The 19249-nt window shown below is 33.2% G+C and overlaps 1 protein-coding gene across 3 annotated transcripts in view; it reads right to left on the reverse strand.

Annotated features, from left to right (window-relative positions):
* Nucleotides 1-19249, reverse strand: part of LOC145331655 (nephrin-like) — a 201113-nt gene that overhangs the window by 164447 nt on the left and 17417 nt on the right. For all 3 annotated transcript variants that reach the window (XM_080176434.1, XM_080176433.1, XM_080176432.1), the window contains exon 6: nt 228-323. In XM_080176434.1, the coding sequence (XP_080032560.1) occupies nt 228-323 (96 nt within the window). The remainder of the gene's footprint in view (nt 1-227; nt 324-19249) is intronic.

The raw sequence follows: 19249 nt of genomic DNA on the forward strand, positions 1-19249 counted from the left end.
GCTCCTTTCAAGGAGCCATTACATCGCCCCATGTCATAAGAGGCGATCAATTAAAATCATCGCCCCATATGGAGCGATGTCATGGAAAGGACTATACCCAATATATCTAAATCCATCTCTTTTTTATAGGTTTCCTTCCCCCCTTCTCATCACATCCTTCCTTTTTAGACGTATTTTTATGACGTCACACATGACTCTTTCCGTATTGATCCTGCGAATGTACTTACTTATAATTTCAAATTTGACTCTGTATATTTGGGTGGGAGCTTTGAAGAAGTCAACACGACATTTGTACAGCCCAGCATCTTGTACCTCAACTCGATCTAAATAGATTACAATCAGTTTGACTTTAGTAAAGCGTTTGACACATCCAAGTATATAATTTTTTTCTGAATCTTAGGATTTCAATAACAACTCAACTGAGGTGGATGCTTTAAAAAAAATTACCCCACTAATCGCTTAGAGGAGCAAAATTGTTTTCGTGAAAAATCCACTAACGTCACATTAAAAATCTACAAAAATTAAACTAAATCATGGAAGGGTTATCAACATAAGATTTCATTAAATTTTTGGTGATTTTTTATGTGATTTAGGAGGATTTTTTACGAAAACAATTTTGCCCCACTAAGCGATTAGTTGGGCAAAATTTTTTTAAGAATCCATCTCTGATTAAGTTCTTCTTTTAAGAGATGATTAAAGCTTATTTCATTTTTAGATTTTACCCTTGGGATGGGTTTAGACTTTATGATAGAAATATTAAGATGTGCTTTTAATGAAAAAAAACCAAACAATGGCATGAACAAAAATTCACTATTTCGGGGTGAAAATAAAGAAGGGAGGTCTTTCCAATAAAATTTTTTTTTAAGGGTGGGGGGGATTGACACCTTTAACACCCCCCAGCTGCATGCTACTAGATATAACCTTAAATTTGGGATAAATTTAATATTATTTTTAAATTATATACTTATAAATATTTTACAAAGTAAAAATCAAAAAATGCTTAAATAAGCTTTAACGTAAAACAATTATACTAAGAATTCTTAAATAATAAATATAATTTTATTAACTTTTTTATATCTTAAACATTAGTGTTACTACTGCTTATACATAGTTTATAGACATGGCATTTCTTTTTTTTAAATCTTTTAAAAACATTAGATGTATTCTATAGCACATGTAGAATGTATATAATGGGATGTAAACTTAAGTTTAATCTGTCTACAGTCAAACATCTTAAAATTCCTAACAAATTCTTCCTCTTTCATATAGAAATTGGGATACAGATATACACAAACAGAACTTGATATTGATACAGTAGGCCTCTAGGGGCGTGTAATTTTTTTTCTCGTATTTATTCGAATCCGGTGGATAGGAACCGGTTCTCATTATACGAAAAAACTATGTCTAGCATCGTATTATAAACCGCTTTCTACGGCACCTCGGGGCTAAAAAAACTGGTTTAATCTTATAATTGTACATTCTGTATCCGCGGAAAGCGGTTTATAATACGATGAAAGAAATAACTATTCTTTTCTATATATGTTGAGAACTGCTGTTTAACACAACAAAATTTCTCCGATAGATGGGGATAGTTTTTTTTTTATACTTTTTGCGATTTCTTTAAAGAAACTACACTGTAAAGTAGAACAATATCGGTTCAGCGGTTAGAAAAACCCTTCGGTGCACAGAGACAAACATACATACAAAGTTCCTGTTATTTTATTATAAGGATTATAATAAATAGCTAGAGTCAAACATAACAAACAACCAACTATAGCTATCTATAATACAAAGTAGAATGATGTCTGTCCGTTTCTTAAGATTTCGGTAACCACTGAACCAATTGGATTCTACTCTTCAGGGAATATACTTAGTGGTCCTGTGGTGGTTTTAGGTTATTTTCTCGGGGGGTGGGACATCCCCAACCCCCCAAAAAACAAAAAATCCTCAACCCCATTTTTTTAGGTAGGCTGGATCAGTAGGTAGCCTGTAGCAGTGCCTTTTTTTTTTTAAATTCTACAGTAGGTAGCCTTTAGCAGTGCCTATTTTTTTAACAAATTCGTTAAAGGAAGGTTGACTTCCCCTTACCTCATAGGGCAAAGCCCCTAGAGGCTAGGGGCGAAGCCGCTAGTATATAAAGAAAGACATGTATTGTACGCGGCAATTATAAAAGTTAAGAATATATATATTATATTTCAAACTTAAGAATTTTAGAAAACTTAATATTTTCATATTTTGCCCAAGATCATAGAAGCTCAGTTTTTTTAGAAAAATATATTGTAAATTTTTGCAGCGTAGCTTCTCTGTTTTTTTTCTCAATTCAATGCTAAAAAGGTAGTTATTACATTATTGTTGATTTACTTAATTAATAAAAAAATAGATCTTCCAAATAAAAAACAAAAAATCTATTAAAAACTAGGCTTTAGAAAATTCTAAATGTGTAATATTGATATCAAGGGTTATAAGGCAGATAAGGAGGAGGCATTAGGCTGTTTATTGCAATAGTCCCCAAAGTCTTATAATAGCCAGTTCTTATTTGTTGACTCAACAACCTAGGGGCCTTTTAATGAATTTAATTGGTTGATTTATCAAGTTGGGTGTCCAATAATAGTAACCTACAGATGAGAGAATTTTGTGTATCATCATTGGGGATGTTCATAAATTTATCGTCCATTGTCTTATCTCTTTAGATCCCTGGTTATAAGGAGAATTGAAATTGGGGTTGGAAAAATGAAAATATTTAAATTTATATTTACTTGATATTTATAAACTAAAATCAATCTAAACGAATGTCATTGAACTTAACTGAGAAAAAAAAGGTATGTGAAAAAAATATACCATAATGTTGAGAGAAAAAAATAATTTTTCATTAATCTATCCCCGTAATACTTAATATTTTTAACAGTCTAGCTTATTCTTAATTTTTTTTTTAAAGCAAAGCGTCTCTAAAATTATGAATAAATAAACAACAACAAAAAATAATTTATATACATATAACATAAAAAAGTTTTAATTTTAAAGTTAAGGCATATTCATAAATAAATTATTAAAATATAAAAAAAACAAAATTCTTGTTTTTCGGTTTCAATAATTTCTGCTCCTTGTTTTAATTCTAACTAGTAGTCAACTTTATAAAACGACATAGTTATCAAAAAAGTTACAATTCAGCAAGATTTTAAATTACCCTTCTTACCAGGGCTACATCTTTAAATCATGGATCTAAAGGGATAAGACAATGGCCGATAAATTGATGTTCATCCCATCAATCAAGATACACAAAATTACCTTTTCTGTAAATTACAATTAGTGATTAAAACGTTTGGACACTCTACTTAATGTACCAACAAATTAAAGTTTAATAAAAGAAAACGTTATTATAAAACTTTGGGGAATAGTGTAATAAACAGCCGAATGTCCCCTCCCTCCCTGATATTAAATAAGTGGATTTTTGGCCATAGAAAGATCTTTAACGATATAGGATATGGAAATTTGTAATTGAAACAAGGATAATTATATCCAAGAGCTGCGAAGATGAAGAAACAATACACACATTTTTTCCTATAACTATATAATATTTATTAGCTTTTTAAATTCTATGAGTGTTTACTCAAAAATTTTGACAAAAACCCTTAAAAGAAATATTTATGCGATCTTTCAGATCTTTAGTTCAGAGCGTGGAGCGTACAACATCTCTCTCTCTCTCCTGCCCATGTGTGTGTACTAGTCTGTACAGCACACCCCCCGCTCTTTACTTATTTCCCCTTTACCCCACGTCCGTGGTCCCTCCGCGTGTTGGTACTGGGAAGATATGGTAGCCATGGGCAAACTCGTATATAGTTTTGGCACCATATTTTACACCGCCGTCTAGGTCAAATCGCCGGTGTAAAACCGTTTTATGCTATCCTAGTGAAAAATCGCCTAATCAGTGAAATAAAAAATCCGCAATTCTTTATCTATTTCTATTTTAAACTTGGCCACATCACACGGGGGCCAAATCTGTGTCGCCCTCTCATTGGCTAGATAGTAAGTAGCGTCAACAACAAACCACGCTATTGGCTGTTATCAATATCTCCTCGTACCCTATTGGCTAGCTGCATTTAATATTCACCTGCATCTTAGCTACACGGCTTCACTCGCTTGAAAATGTTGCCGGAACACTCATCTCCTGAATTTTGGAAAAAAATGGAAGTGATTTTTGACAAAAAATTCGAGGAATATGATAACAAAAAAGCCAAGGTAAGACACGAAGAAGTTTTTAATACTATCTCTAGCCACAAAAAAGAAATAGATGCGGTTAAAAAACAATTTTCCGAACTAAGTGACAAAATCTCTGTACTTGAGCAAATTGATAATTTTAAGGATGCCCAAATATCAGCAGAAACTCTAAAAGCGATTAAGGATAGTATAGCGGTTCTTCAGAGTAAATTCGAGACGCAAGCAAATAACGATGACAATTTTAAACGTTATTCCTTCTTTCAGAATTCCTGCCGCGAGCAGAGAAGTAGGGCGTGGAGCCTGCGGGTGACAAACTTCCAGTCACCGCACTGCCGTGAGAAGATCACGATGCTCACGATATACAACACACTCATTCTGCCCTCACTAAAGATAGCCCACCGTAATGGCCTTCTCGATTTCGTCCCCCAGTACTGGGGGGACGTCATCGAGTACGCACACCACTTGCCATTCAACCCCAAGAGAAAGGAGATCCCCCAGGCCATCTTCAGGTTTCATAGTCGCGTCCACCTCCAAGCGGTAATGATCTCCAAGCGCCCTGTCCTCGAGGAGTATACAGCCAAGATAAACCAGTACAAGTCAGCCAGCCAGAGTGTGTCCCCTGCACCTTACTACCCAGGAAGAATGATGAAAGTGCAGTATGACGCGACGCGCTTGAATAAAAGCGTCCAGACGTTTCTGCACTCAACCAAGCTGATCTCCCGTACGAAAATAGTGGGAGAGACTGTGGCCTTTCAGATCAAGTCTGGATCTAAATGGCAAAAAGTGCTAAATCCATTTGCTGACACACTAATTGGTATGACTAAACCAATACCTGGCACCGAGAAGCTGTTCAGCACATCTACGGAGCCCCCCCTGATCAAATACAACAGCGTGCCCTACACGGACAGAGGATCACTCTTCCCTAATTCAAAGTTTTGCAATCCTCTCATCACAGAGGACGACTTTGAGGATAACTTTGAACCTCCTCCCAACGCCGCCAACATGGACGAGTTCCCGCCCCTGGAGCCCGCCACCACCTCTGACACGGCAACCGCCGATGTCCTTGAGGCCGAGGATGAGAGCGCAGCTGCCCCAGCCGAGCCGACTTCAACTCCAGCTCCAGCAGCAGCGTCCAACGTAGCAGCAGCTCCAGCCCCTGCCACAGCAGCAGCCCGCCCGGTAGCCAAGGAGCCAGAAGCAGACTCAGCTAGACTGCAGCCGCTACCGCAACTAAAATCTCTCCCTGCAAGAACAGCAAAGAAAACTAACGACAGTAAGACAAAATAAATAGATAGTTATTTTTGAGCCGCTAACAAATACTTACTGTCCATTATTATTATTACTAATATAATCATTAGTTCTACTATGTAACACAGCATATGCTGTATCTCAATTAATTCTGATCTGTTTTTTCTCCTTGTCATCTTTGTCAAAGAATTTAAAAAAAAAACACACGTACAGAATTTAACTCTATTTTTAACCTACCTACCCCCCCTATGTCAACATTTAGATTAAAAATTATTGATTAAAGCTTTTTGTATCTAGCAAATACACCACGGGGGGGGGGGGGGAAAGAGTAAAGAGCGGAGGCACATCACCTCCTAACTAAATGTTTTATCTATTTCACTATTATTACTACTGTAAATATGTTCATGTTTTATGTATGCTGATATATATTGTTTTTCAGTCGTTCCCACTGGATGATATATGTGCTAATCCTCCTGCGATAAACCTAGACTCCACACCAGTACCCTACAAACCTCCCTAATGGATTAAATGAACAGGTACCTGCTAACTTAAATCTTAACCCAACACTAGACCTCCTAAACCCTATTTATGGCCAGCATTTTGATGGATTTAATGAGGAATTTGGTATTAACTGTCAATATATGTCCGAAAACGAAGCAATAACAAAATTGAAATCTTTTAGAGAACAACTGATAATTTTATTTTCTTTAAACTGTCAATCAATTAACTCTAAATTTGATGAATTGGTGGCGTGCATAGACAAATTTAATTGCAAAGGAATACGGCCCAGCGTTCTTGCATGTCAAGAGCTCTGGGCAAATTCCAATGCAAATTTTGGTGTGTATAATATCGAAGGCTATGATTGGCATGTCAACCTTAGGAAATCACAAAGGGGGGGAGGGGTGGGTTTACTCGTACAAAAACATTATAAAGTAGTAAGAATGTTTGACAATATCTCTTTTAAAGAACGTATATGTGAATCTATCTGTCTTAAATGTTCGTTCAATGGATTTAAATTCTTGGTGTTGAACACCTATAGACCGCCTAACCAAAGTAGTGCTGAACTTGATGAATTTTTTGAAATTTACCTTGAATTATTGGATAGGATCATGTCACTCAACCTACCGTTCTTTATTGTTGGAGACATTAATCTTGATTTGTTCAAGATTAGTGAAAACAACAGTCCAAGTATGCGTCTGCTAGAGTCATTGAATTTCAACGGCATTTTGAATACAATTACCAGAGCCACTAGAATCACAAAAAAACACTTCAACTTTAATTGACATATTCGGCGTTGGTAATTTTATTCCAAATCTTATGTTGTCTTGTGTCTTAACATCCCAAATAAGTGACCACTTGGTGCTGATAAATGCGTATAGAATTAATGCAATTTGACAAATTGACATGCTTTCAGTTTGACAAATTGACATGCCAGTTTGACAAATTGACATGCTCAGTTGGTTTCAACCCTTCTTGTCGTCAAGACGTCATTAATAAGCTCCTGCTTTCAAAGTGTGAGATAGAGTTTGACCGCCAGAAAACCTGTTGTGACCAGCGTGAGTTGAGTGTTTCAACAAACCAACAATATCATCAAGTTTTCTAGATAAGTTTTTTTTTTATTATTATAATATATTAAACTATCTAGTTACCCTTTATATTCATTTTTAGCATTTGTCCTTGTCTCTTTTTTCAATAAGTCATGGCACAGAACACCTTTGCTGAAATTGTTAATAATGGAACATTTAGGCCTAGGGCTAATTCAAAAAGGATTAGAGAGGGAAGTGATAGTGATTTTCAACCTCCTAGTGACATTGTTGAGAGGGCTATGATAAATTGGCAAAACGTCACGTCTACCATGGAAAGTTTAGAAAAAAAAGCAGATAATATGGGGTCTGACCAAGAAACAGCTAAAAGTTTAGTCAGCAAACTGTCGCCTATTTTGAATGATACAGCAGAACTGCTTATGCTTCTAGCCAGAAAGGTTGGGGGGCTAGAAAAAGCAGCTGACTCTACTAAGGCAACCTTGACCAAAAACGTAGTATGTGGGAATTTAGTAAACTCTGTTGAAACTTCGGTTGCCTATAAAAAGTGCTGTGAAGACTTAAAGGCAACAGCCACTCAATGTAAGATTATTGATTTGGACTTTGGGGCAAACCTAAAAGAGCACGGGGAAATAGTTAAAAAGGCTAAGGAATCCTTGGAAGAAATTGCTGAATTGAAAGATATCATCGCTAGAGCACAGATCATACCACTTGCTAAACAAACAACTTTGCGCAATGGTAAAAACACCATTCCGTTTATTATTAAGACTAAAAGTAAGGAAGATAGGGCAATGGTAGTTAAAGAAGTAAGCAAAAGTGGTCTAAAAACCCCTTTTCATTGGCCTAAATTAATTGTTGACGATATTACAAAAATACGTGTTCAACTATCTAACTTTAAGAATGAGAAAATTGACCTGACAGACAAACATATTCTTATTAGACCCAATACTGAAACTGGTAGATCTTTATTTATTTCCTATCGTGAAAAAGATTCTAATAAACCATGGATACATCTCCAAAATGTTAAAGTACCAGCAGATTCTAAACTTGTTTCACAATTTAAGCAACAGCCATGCTATTCTGAATACTTCAAGCTTTAAAAATACCGTTATTTCAATTGAATGTTTTTGTTTTTGCTATGGTTTGCATAGTTCTAGTTAGATTGAACAGAAGTTCTAATAAAATAAAGATTCCTGTTTTTCAAACAATTTATCCCCTCTTTTTCTCTACCCCTCTACTAATTAATATGTATTCAAACCTCTATTTTGAAACATCTTCTAACAATTATACAAGGTTTAGTCTTATCTACAACAGATTAAATTCAGTTAATTTTTATTTAGTTACTTGCTCATCTTTTATTAAGATTTATAAATTTATGTTTAATGAATAGTTTAAGTTTCGTTGAAAAGATTTATATTCAAAATGTTAATTCAACACAAGATGTTTCTTTACTTAAGGATATTAATTTTAGTTCTCTTAATTGCAATTCAATCAACATAAGCACTTACAATGTAGGTAAAGCATCATTAAACAAGTTTAAACTTAAAATTAACGCAATGTTAAAAACTAAACCTGATATACTGTTCATTCAGGATATTAGATTAAATAATAAAGAAAGTATTTTTAGTAAAGAAGCACGTTTTAATATGGCTGGCAGTTATATATCTTATTGCAATAGTTCAAAGGCAGATAGGGGTGTAGCGATTTTAATCAAACAAACACTAAAATATGAAATAATTAAAAGCTTTTGTTCCACTGATGAAAATATTTTGATTCTAGATTTAAAAATTAATGAATGTAGAATTTCATTGATATCGTGCTATGGGCCAATTCAAAATAACAACAAAAATTTCTTTAAACAATTAAGGGAGAAAATAATGAGCATTGGAAATACATTTTACATAATTGCAGGGGATTTAAATGCAATACCTACAACTATACAACCAGAACAAGGTCTCGAACACTTAGACTTGATAAATACAAATTCATTACCAAATTTTGAACATTGTAAAGAACTTTCTTTGTGGATAGAAGAAAATTTTTGTGTGGACTTATTTAGATTGCTTCATCCGACTAAATTAGAATTTAGTTATGTTCCTTTTTCAAATACTAAAACAAACAGAAGTAGAATTGATCAGGTTCTTATTAGTCCACAGCTTTCAACAATTTTTAACTCATGCAAGTATGAGCCATTTAAAGCGTCTATATTTGACCACAAGCAAGTTTTTTTCAACACATATCAAAATACTTCTAAACGTGAATGTACTATTAATTCTTCATTATTAGATATTGATGGTCTTACTGAGTGTGTCCGAATCGATGTTTACGAGCTGGTTTTACAACACTGTGATGTTCCTAACAAGCTACATCTACAAGACATCATTTCTCAGATAAGTTTAGCATTCAGATTAAAGAATGACCTAAGTTTGACAGAATTTAAAAATGATAGGCTAATATTGTTCTGGATTGAACAAAAAGATAAGGCTATTAATTATCTCTTTGATTTACTTCCTCCTTTAAATGACTTGTATGAAATGCCTTTAAATATTAGTCATGATGCTTTCCTTGAAGTTTTGTTAAATTGTGTTAAAAAATTCTATAATAAGCTTTCAATCAAACTTTTTTAAGAGCAGTAGAAAAATACAAAAAGATTTGTCAAAGTCATTAAACGCATTGAAGTGTGGAAATGTCACAGATAAAACTGTACTTAATAAAATCATTGATATTGAAAACAGTCTGAGTAAAATGGAAGATGAAGAAAATTATCGTAGGTTAGAGACTTCTGGGTATTTCCACATTTTAAATGCAGAAAAGGCCTCAAAAACATTTAGTAGTTTGCTAAAAAATTCAAAAAAAGCCGACTCTATCTCACAAATTAAGAATGACTTAGGTGAATCTTTTACATGTGAGAATGAAAGGAATGAGTTTTTAACAAACCACTTTAAAAACAAATTTGGCACAGCCTTTATTTCCAATTCTTCTCTCTTTGATTTTTTGGGCAATAATGTAAATCACCCAAAAATATTAGAACATAAATTAAATAACACAGATAGAGAAAAATTAGAGGCAGACATTTCTATTAATGAATTAAAAGAGTCACTTTGTTCAGCTAATTTAAATTCTAGTGTAGGACCAGATGGTATTCCTTATAGAATGTTGGTTAAGTTTTGGGACATTTTAAGCTTACCTTTACTGAGAGGCTTTAAAGAAATGATTAATAAAAAACAGTTAAGAGGCATGCTAAGATGTGGTAAAATTAGACTTATAGCCAAAAAAAATTCTGACCTTTCAAAAATTAAATCTTGGAGAACAATTTTTTGTTTGTCTACTGTGTACAAAATTTTCTCTGGGGTTATTGACAATAGGTTAAAAAAAGTAATTGATAAAATAAATATCAGATCTCAAAAAGCCTATTCTTCTAAATACACTATTCAGGAAAATTTGATTCAAATTTATGAACTAATTTCTAAAACTTTAGCTTCCAACTCGTCTCTAGCAATTGCTTTAATTGACTTTCACTCAGCCTTTGACTGTATTGGACATGGATATTTAAGAGATGTATTGGAATTTATGAATTTTGGCCCAAATATGATAAATATGATTTTAACATGCATGAATGATAGATTTGCCCACATTCTGACCGATACTGGAATAACACCTAACTTTCCCATGAAAGTTGGTTATATGCAAGGTGATAGGCCAAGTCCTAACATTTTTAAAATTGCCCTAACCCCTTTATTACTTATTATATCAATTAACAATGAAATTGTAATACCAAGAGCTATACCTTTTAAATTGACAGACACAGATACACAGCCAGACCCTGAATCAGCATTTGCCGATGATTGTAATGTTGCATTTACTCCAACTGCCATTGCTTTACAAACTATTTTTCAAATTCTTACCTACTTTGCACAAGTTTCTAATTTAAGAACTAATGTAAACAAAACCAAAATTTGTATTATAGGAAGGAAGCCATCAAATGATTTTTTTCTGGAATTGGATTTAATTGGTATTGAATTGGTTGATGATTTTGATATTTTAGGTTTACATTTTGATTCAAAACTGTCTAATATGCAAAATAATTGGAACAAAGTTGTCGCTAAAATGTCAAAAGTTAGAAATTTTTGGGCACTTTTCTACCTTACTACACCTGGAAAAATTGCAATTATAAAGGGATTCATGTTACCTTTACTGAATTATGTAGGGGCAGTTGTCTTTCCATCTGAAGATATAATTTTGCAAATTGAAAATCTCATTATTTCCTTCTTATGTCAAAGTAGACCAATTGCAAAATCTAAAATCTTTTCAAGTGTTGAAAATGGAGGTTTAGGAATACCAAAAGTAATAGATTTTTTACGCTCTTTAGATATTTTAATGTATAAAAAATCCTTATCTATAGTAGATACTTGGGCTTTAGAAATAAAAAATACTAGATGTCAAGCAAATGATCCATTTTATTTCAATGAAAAATTAGATAAGAATATTAATCCTATTTTATCTAGAATTATTGAATCATATATAATATTTTCAAATTCATTTTGGCTAAACCATGATAACATAAAAGATATGAGAATTTTTAAAAATAATTTCTTTTGTAATAGTGAAAAACAAATTGTAAGCAGGGCAATTTTTACAGAAACAACATGGGTACGCTATGAAAATGATATTAAGTCAATTTGTTTTGGAGACCTGTTAAATATTGATAATATATGTCTAGATTATAGAAACTTTAACATCAAATCAAAGGTCAACTTCAATTACATGGAATTTTTAAGACTTCGAGGATTTGTTCAGCACAATATTGCTTTATATAGGTGTAAACTTTCAAAACCCCAAACTAAAATCAGTTCACTTTTTTTAAAGCCAAAAGTAAAGTCAAAACATTTTCGTTACTTCTTATCAAATGATGATCAGAGGATAGAAAAGTGTAAGTCTTACTTAAATAGGTATAACTGGGCGAAAATAAGAGAATTTGACATAGAGAGAGAGCGTAAATGGCAAAAAGTATGGACTTTTTCCTTCTTACCAATAAATATCCGAGAATTTGCATTTAGGTCCATAAACAATTATAACTATTTTAACGCTAATATCTCAAATTTTAGGCTAGAATCTCCAGAATGTACACTTTGTAAGCTTGACTGGAATCTACCCGCACCGAGAGAAACAACACAACACTTTTTTCTGGACTGTCCCGTCACCACAAACTTTACAACAAACTACTTCACAGAATTTCTACAGAATATGGAATTTAATTTCGACTCAAGCTGGCTGTTATTAGGAGTGCCAAAAACGCTCACCAGTAATATTATTAATGTAGTTAATATTGAAATTACACTTGTGTTATTTTTTATCTTTCAGTCAAGACTGAAAAAAAAGCTTCCATTAAATTCAAATCTACTTGAATTTATTTCCTTTCAAAGAAAATTTTTGTTTAAAAACAAAAATTATAAATTAGGATATGAAAAATTAACAACATTTCAATTTGACCCGGGATAAATGTCATGTTTTGAGTATAGAAAGAAAACTACCTGCAAATGAGGGCATTTTTAAAAAGTGTTTGTTTATTTAAATTCGTATGTAATATATATATACTATACTCTACACTTACAACAAACACACCAAATCGTTAGACACACTTAAGTATTTCACCTCAACTTCATCTCACCTGTAAAATCTACAGGTGGGTATTGATAAATAAAGTGTAGTAAAAAAAGAATGATCCCGAGGATAATTACTTCTTGTGATTCTTAACTTTAACCATATGAATTTAAGCCTGTTTTTCATATGGTGACGTTTAGACCTTCAAGAAAAATTACCTCATCCAATAGAGGGTCAGTATACAACCTTAACAATAATCTTGAGGTGGAGCTTTTGGTGATCTGCCCATTAAAGCATTCTGCAGTTTTCATTTAACAGGCCACACTTATTTATCCCTCCTTAGCAATTTTAAGTTCAGCTGTGTATCCATTATACACATTTTTATATTAAGGATTAGTACCTATTGACCTAATATTTTTATCATGAATATTATATTTTACTTCTCGATGACGATTATTTTTCTTTCTGGAACTTACTGAAGTTTTATTTTTTTTGTATAAATTGGACATATTTTGAGAAGATATTATGTTGAAATAGTATTGACCTAATTTAAATGTACACTTTTTATGTTAAACGGCAAAATTTCTTTCTTTGTATTGCTTACTTCTGCTTTACAATGAACTTACACTTTCTATAAGAGAATATCTTGGATTAGTCCTTATTTAATATTGTTATAATAACTCTTATAATTCATATGTTAACTTTTTATGTATATAGTTAAGACAAATAAAGAATCAAATAATAATAATAATGACATGCTCAAATGAATTATGAAAAGGATTTTACGATATTCACATAACTACAGAAATAACTGATTTTTAGTTATAGATTCCCAAAGCTTTTAAATAATTCTATGAAGTTTTCTAAAAATTGGTACGTGCACGCAGTTATACACCTAATTTCATTAACCATATAAAATACAAGTAATCATTTTAATTCGAGATAACATATATATTTCCTATTTCAGAAAAAAAAAAAAAAAAAAAAAAAAAAAAAAAAAAGAATTAATGCTAACAAAAAACCAAAACAACCTGATTCTTATGAAAAAAGATTGCTAGGCGATGATAACATTAATTCACTGAATGACGCACTTTTCAGCACTGATTGGTCAAATGTACTTAACCAAAATGACGTCAATATTGCCTATAGTAATTTTATAGTTAAGTTTCTTGAGTTATACAACACCTTATGCCCCATTGTAAAAGTCAAAAAAAACTTAAGGGTCCAACCCCAACAGCCCTTCATGAACGAGTACCTCTTGAGAATGAGAGAGCACAAACACACCCTCCATGACAATTTTCTTAGGGAAAGGACAAGGGAAAGTGAGCTGTTGTATAACTCTTATAGAAACTCTTACAATAGAAATGTACGACGTGCAAAACTTGAATACTATAGATCAAATATAAGAAATTGCGGCAGAGACAGTAAAAAATTATGGCGTTGCTTAAAAGATATGCTAGGATTTGATCAAAAGAGTGCTGAGTGTTCATACTTGGAGGTCGGGGATAGGAAAGTAGAGGGTGACCAAGCTATCGCTAACGAATTTAATTCCTATTTTAGCCAGATTGGAACCTCCCTTAAACCTGAGATCCCAACAACAGAAAAAAACTTTGCAGATTATTTACCCCCCCCCATCCAAGACTCAATCTTTTTTGAACCTCTTTACCCCTTCAAAGTAATAAATTTGATTAGAAACATTAGGCCCAAAAGGTCCACAGACATTAATGATGTAAGTATGTTTTTAATTTCCCGTTGTGCGGATGTTATTGCACACCCCCTTTCACATATCTATAATCTTTCCCTTCAATCTGGCATTTTTCCTGATGGCATGAAGATAAGTAAAATCATTGTCCTCCACAAATCAGGTTCACTCAATCAGACTGATAACCATCGTGGTATCAGTCTGATTGATAACCTTAGCAAGCCCCTGGAAAAGTACGTATGCGATAGCTTGGTAAATTTTTTGGATGAAAAAAACTTTTTTAACTGTAGACAATTTGGGTTCAGGAAAAATATTTCAACTTACCATAATGTTCTTGACCTCTCAAATATGATCACTCAGTGCCTAGGTCGAAATCCATCCCCTCAAGACCAAAGTTATGGTCTTTACTTCCCCCAGAGAAAATCTTACCCCTGAGGAAATTCAATTGAAAATGGAATTTAATGTCTACATAGACATGAATAACGTAGGTGAAAGCATCCCTGAAAAGATCACAAAATTAAACCTTGTAGATGACAATAATGAGGGTTTTGTAAAGCACTTAGGAATTAGTCTGGATACAAAATTAAAGTTTTCTTATCACCTAAAAAAAGTACATGCAAAGATTTCAAAGATTATTTATTCTATGCGCGTTATGCGCCATTTACTTGATAAGAAACACTTAAAAATTTTATATTCCAGCTATATTAAGGCAAATGTCGAATACTGCTGCCTTCTCTTTACAGCCTGTCCAGCCTATCTTTTAAATCCAATCTTGAAAATCCAGAAGGCAGCAGTAAGAATTATAGAAAACTTACCCAGTAGAGCACACACAGCAGAATATTTCAAAAGTAATGGGATTTTACCCATTAATCTATTAATCAAATTTAACGTCTGTAAATTTATGTATAGGTACCTACACGGCTTACAGCCAGAAATTTTTAATAATACCTGGGAAATCTCCCGTGATCGCCACAGGTACAACACAAGAAATGTAAATAATTTTGCATACGCAAATGGAGCAAATAGAAATTTTTTACTAAATTCACCCCTTCATTCATTTCCCACAATTTTTAACAGTCTCCCCAACAATATAAAACAAATAGAAAACAAAAAAGAATTTAATAGAAAATGTTTCACCTACTTTCTTAACCAAATTGATTTTACGTAGGTACCTATAAAACAAAAATCACTTATTTCTACATAAATGGTAAGTGTTCTAATATCTATAATCATTTATCTATGCCTTACATTCAAAAATCCAAAAATAGGATCTGTAAGATCCGATCTCTCACCCGGGTAGCTAGGGGGGGGGGGGGGGTATATAGTGCTTCTTACAAAACTTACACCAAATTTTCTAAATCTTAATTTTTTTAACTTATGTTTATTCATACTCATTATATTCATTAAAATCTCAACAAAAAATCTTTTCTCCATCAATCATTAGTTTCATCAATTCCATTATCATTTTTATCTATTTTATCTCTGTCTTTGCCGGCAAAAAAAAATCTTATATTTGTACACGGAAACACCCAGTTATAGAGTAGCATTGGCATTATTAAGTTATTGAAGTATTGGTTTATTGCGAGGTTAAGACATACAACAGCATAACGACGTAGGTTACTTGCAACAGCAACGGCGGAGGATTGTTGACATGACTAATTAATCCATTAATTTGGAGAGGTTATTTATTTTAACAATTTTTCATAAACAAATCAAAATTTTTTCATGCACTCTTTATTTATTTAGTTGTTGTTGCGGTTACATAGGTATTAAGCGTTGAGGAAAAGTGACTCTAGCAGATTCTAACTAAAAATATCTATGAAACGATTGGTTGATACATTTTCCAATCCTTCTTTCTTTTATATATTCATCACTACAAACTAGGCGTTAATATTTACAAGTGTTCAACCTAACTTAATCCATTCACTTAGTCTTTTAGTCTTTAGTCTCTAGCTCACTCTCTCTCCTCAAACTCTTCTTCCACCCTTCTCACTCAGCCATACCGTCGGTCAGTTCCTCCTCAGATCACTTAGTCATTTAATCCTCATTAGCGTCAACAACTTCTGGCAGGTAGGGTGACCGACGCCACGCACTAAGAGTCTGAGCGCATCTTTCCGCGCACACTGAAAGCCTTCCTTCGGCGATAAGGACGGCGGCTTGTGTGCGCCGCAAGGAGCACAGCCCGGACAGGTGGCCAGTCAAGCTGCGGGGTTGCCTGACAAAAATAAATGAGCGCAGTTCATTTATCTCGTCATAAATCCCAGCCAATTCGAGGTAAACATCGTCCTCAATTTGAACCTCCCAGAGATAAAACTCTGCCAACAAAGAAGCGTTTGTTAAACGCTCAGATAAGTTACTCCAAGGACTGGCCGCCGCGGTCAGAACTCTGGTGCGCAGCCGCTCGAGCGCCGTACCTGCCATCTCCTCCTCTATCTCTATTCCAGTCCTTGTCCTTGATGTCAGAAACTTCTCTACAGTCAAAATTCTCTTCTTACGTCTTAACGTCTTAACGTCTTATTAATCCTTATAAAAGAATCTTCACTTGAAGAACAATACTAGTAAACTGACGTGTTTCTAAAAATGGTTTTATATCCTCCTTTAAATTGAATCAAACAAAAAAGCACATTCTTAACACCAAACTTAAATAAGAATTACATTTCAAGTTAGCAAAGCCACTCTATAACAAACCTAGCCGAACATACTTACTCACGATATTAAAACTGCCAATGCACGTCGCCACTCAAACAACTTAAACGAAAGTCAAATTAAGTCAGTTTTTCTCTAAATGCTCATAATCTTTTTTAGACTTCCTTTTTACTTACTTTTTAACTTAACTTTTCAGATAACACTCTTCATTTCTTTTCATGCTAGGTACATATGCGCGCCCACCGTGCATATGTAATCCTTGTTATTGCAATGTTTAAATGTGGCTAAAAATCCATCAAGCGCTCAAGTTTTTAACTAACAAAAAACTCAAATATGTAAATTTATTCTTATTTAATAACGCCACCAGGGATGTAGGAATAAAGTGTCGGTTCGGAAATAAATTAGCAGGTATCAAAGAAGTGTGGGATTAAAATCCCACGGGATTTAAAATACTCAGTTCTTAAAATCATTAAATCCGGGAACGATAGGGCGGTGGGAGTCGCAGTTTATAACGGGAATAAAAACATGGCTAACTTCCATGGCACCGATAACCTAATTGTATTGGTCTTATTTTTGGAAACCCCGTATGGATTCTAGTGGAATGATTGTTAGATGGTATATTCAGCATACCTTAGTATAGTAGTTTTTATATATGTCTTATATATGTCTAGTTATGTAACTTAATAAATTGTTACAACTATTTTCTAAGCTCTGAAACGACTTGGTAAGCGCCGCGCAGAACTGCGGTTCAACAACCCCGGCCGGGGTTAAGCCATCCACTCGCTTCACAGCTTGCTCAGTGTTCAATTATATATTAATTGTATAGTAAAATGTAAAATGTAGGTGAACGGGGAAGGAGAAGTTCACTACAACCCTGAGCTAGGTACATAAATAGTAAATGTACTACAGAAACTTAATATGCTAATAAATTACAATTTGATTATTTATTTACCACAATGAAAGTTGTGTTCTATAATATGTATTTATTTATTATCCTGCCTGCAATCTCTTTCAGGAAGAAACTTAGTAACTTATTAATATGCAATCTCTTTCAGGAAGAAATCTAATAGTCAAAAATTGTAAACCTTTATTAGTAACTCGCCCTAATTATATGCACCTTAGAGGAAATAAATCTTATCTTAAATCTTATCTTAATCTTATCTTTTTTATTTTAATTTGTGTTGGATATTTTTGTTATTGCTAGTGCAACAAAAAAGAAAGATAAAAATTTGTGGGGAAAAAAAGTAAGAAAAAGCAGGCAAGGAGGGTACATTATGATGATTATTACAATAGTCCCCAAAGTCTTATAATAAAGTTTTCTTATCCGATGGCTTAACAACCTTGGGGACTTCTGATGAATTTTGATTGCTTGTTTCATTTACTTGATTGTCCAAACGTTTTAACCACTAACTGTAATCTATAGAAAAGATAATTATGTGTTTCATCATTGGAGATGTGCATCAATTTATCTGCCATTGTCTTATCCCTTTAGATTCATCAAGAAAAAGTGCAAAAATAAATGACAGATTGATCATTAGATGGAGAAAAAATCTAATTATTTTCCTAAAAGTAAAAGCAAAAATATTTCTCAAAATTGATTAGAGCTACTTTTCATTTTTTCTTCTAGTAAAGGAAACAAATATTTATGATTAATAAGATGTTTTGACAGCATAATGAAAGAAACATAATAAGAGTAGTTGTTTTATTGCATCTTATTATAGACAGTTTTTCGAGGATATTAAAATGAAAAATATACTAAAACTTCTTCCGAGGAGTTAAAAGGTTCTGGCTAACAAAACTGGTATTAATTCATAATCTTTATTTTTAAATATTTGTGGAAGATTGTCTGTAATACGATGCTATATCAGTATGACCTAGAACTAGTTCTAATCCAGAGGATATTAATCAGTTTCGAAACCATACTAGAATAGTTATTTCTTTTATCGTATTATAAACGGCTTTCCGTGGATATAGAATGTACAATTATAAGATTAAAACCAGTTTTTTAGCCCCGAGGTGCCGAAGGTACGGGCTAAAAAAAAGGTTTTAATCTTATAATTGTACATTTTTATATCCGTAGAAAGCTGGATATAATACGATGCTAGACATAGTTTTTTCGTATGGACGAGAACCGGTTCCTATCCACCGGATTCGAATGAATACGAGAAAAAGTATTAATTTACGGTTTGTTAGCCCTAAGGCAAAATTAAGTTTTTCATATCGTCTAAATAGGAAAAAGTTACACTTTTACGCTACAATAAGGAATATTAGTAGAAATTAATGAGGGTGGTTTAAA

This window comes from Acartia tonsa, chromosome 11 (assembly GCF_053477335.1).
Source record: "Acartia tonsa isolate MP-2025a chromosome 11, ASM5347733v1, whole genome shotgun sequence".
Classification (NCBI taxonomy): Eukaryota; Metazoa; Arthropoda; class Copepoda; order Calanoida; family Acartiidae; genus Acartia; species Acartia tonsa.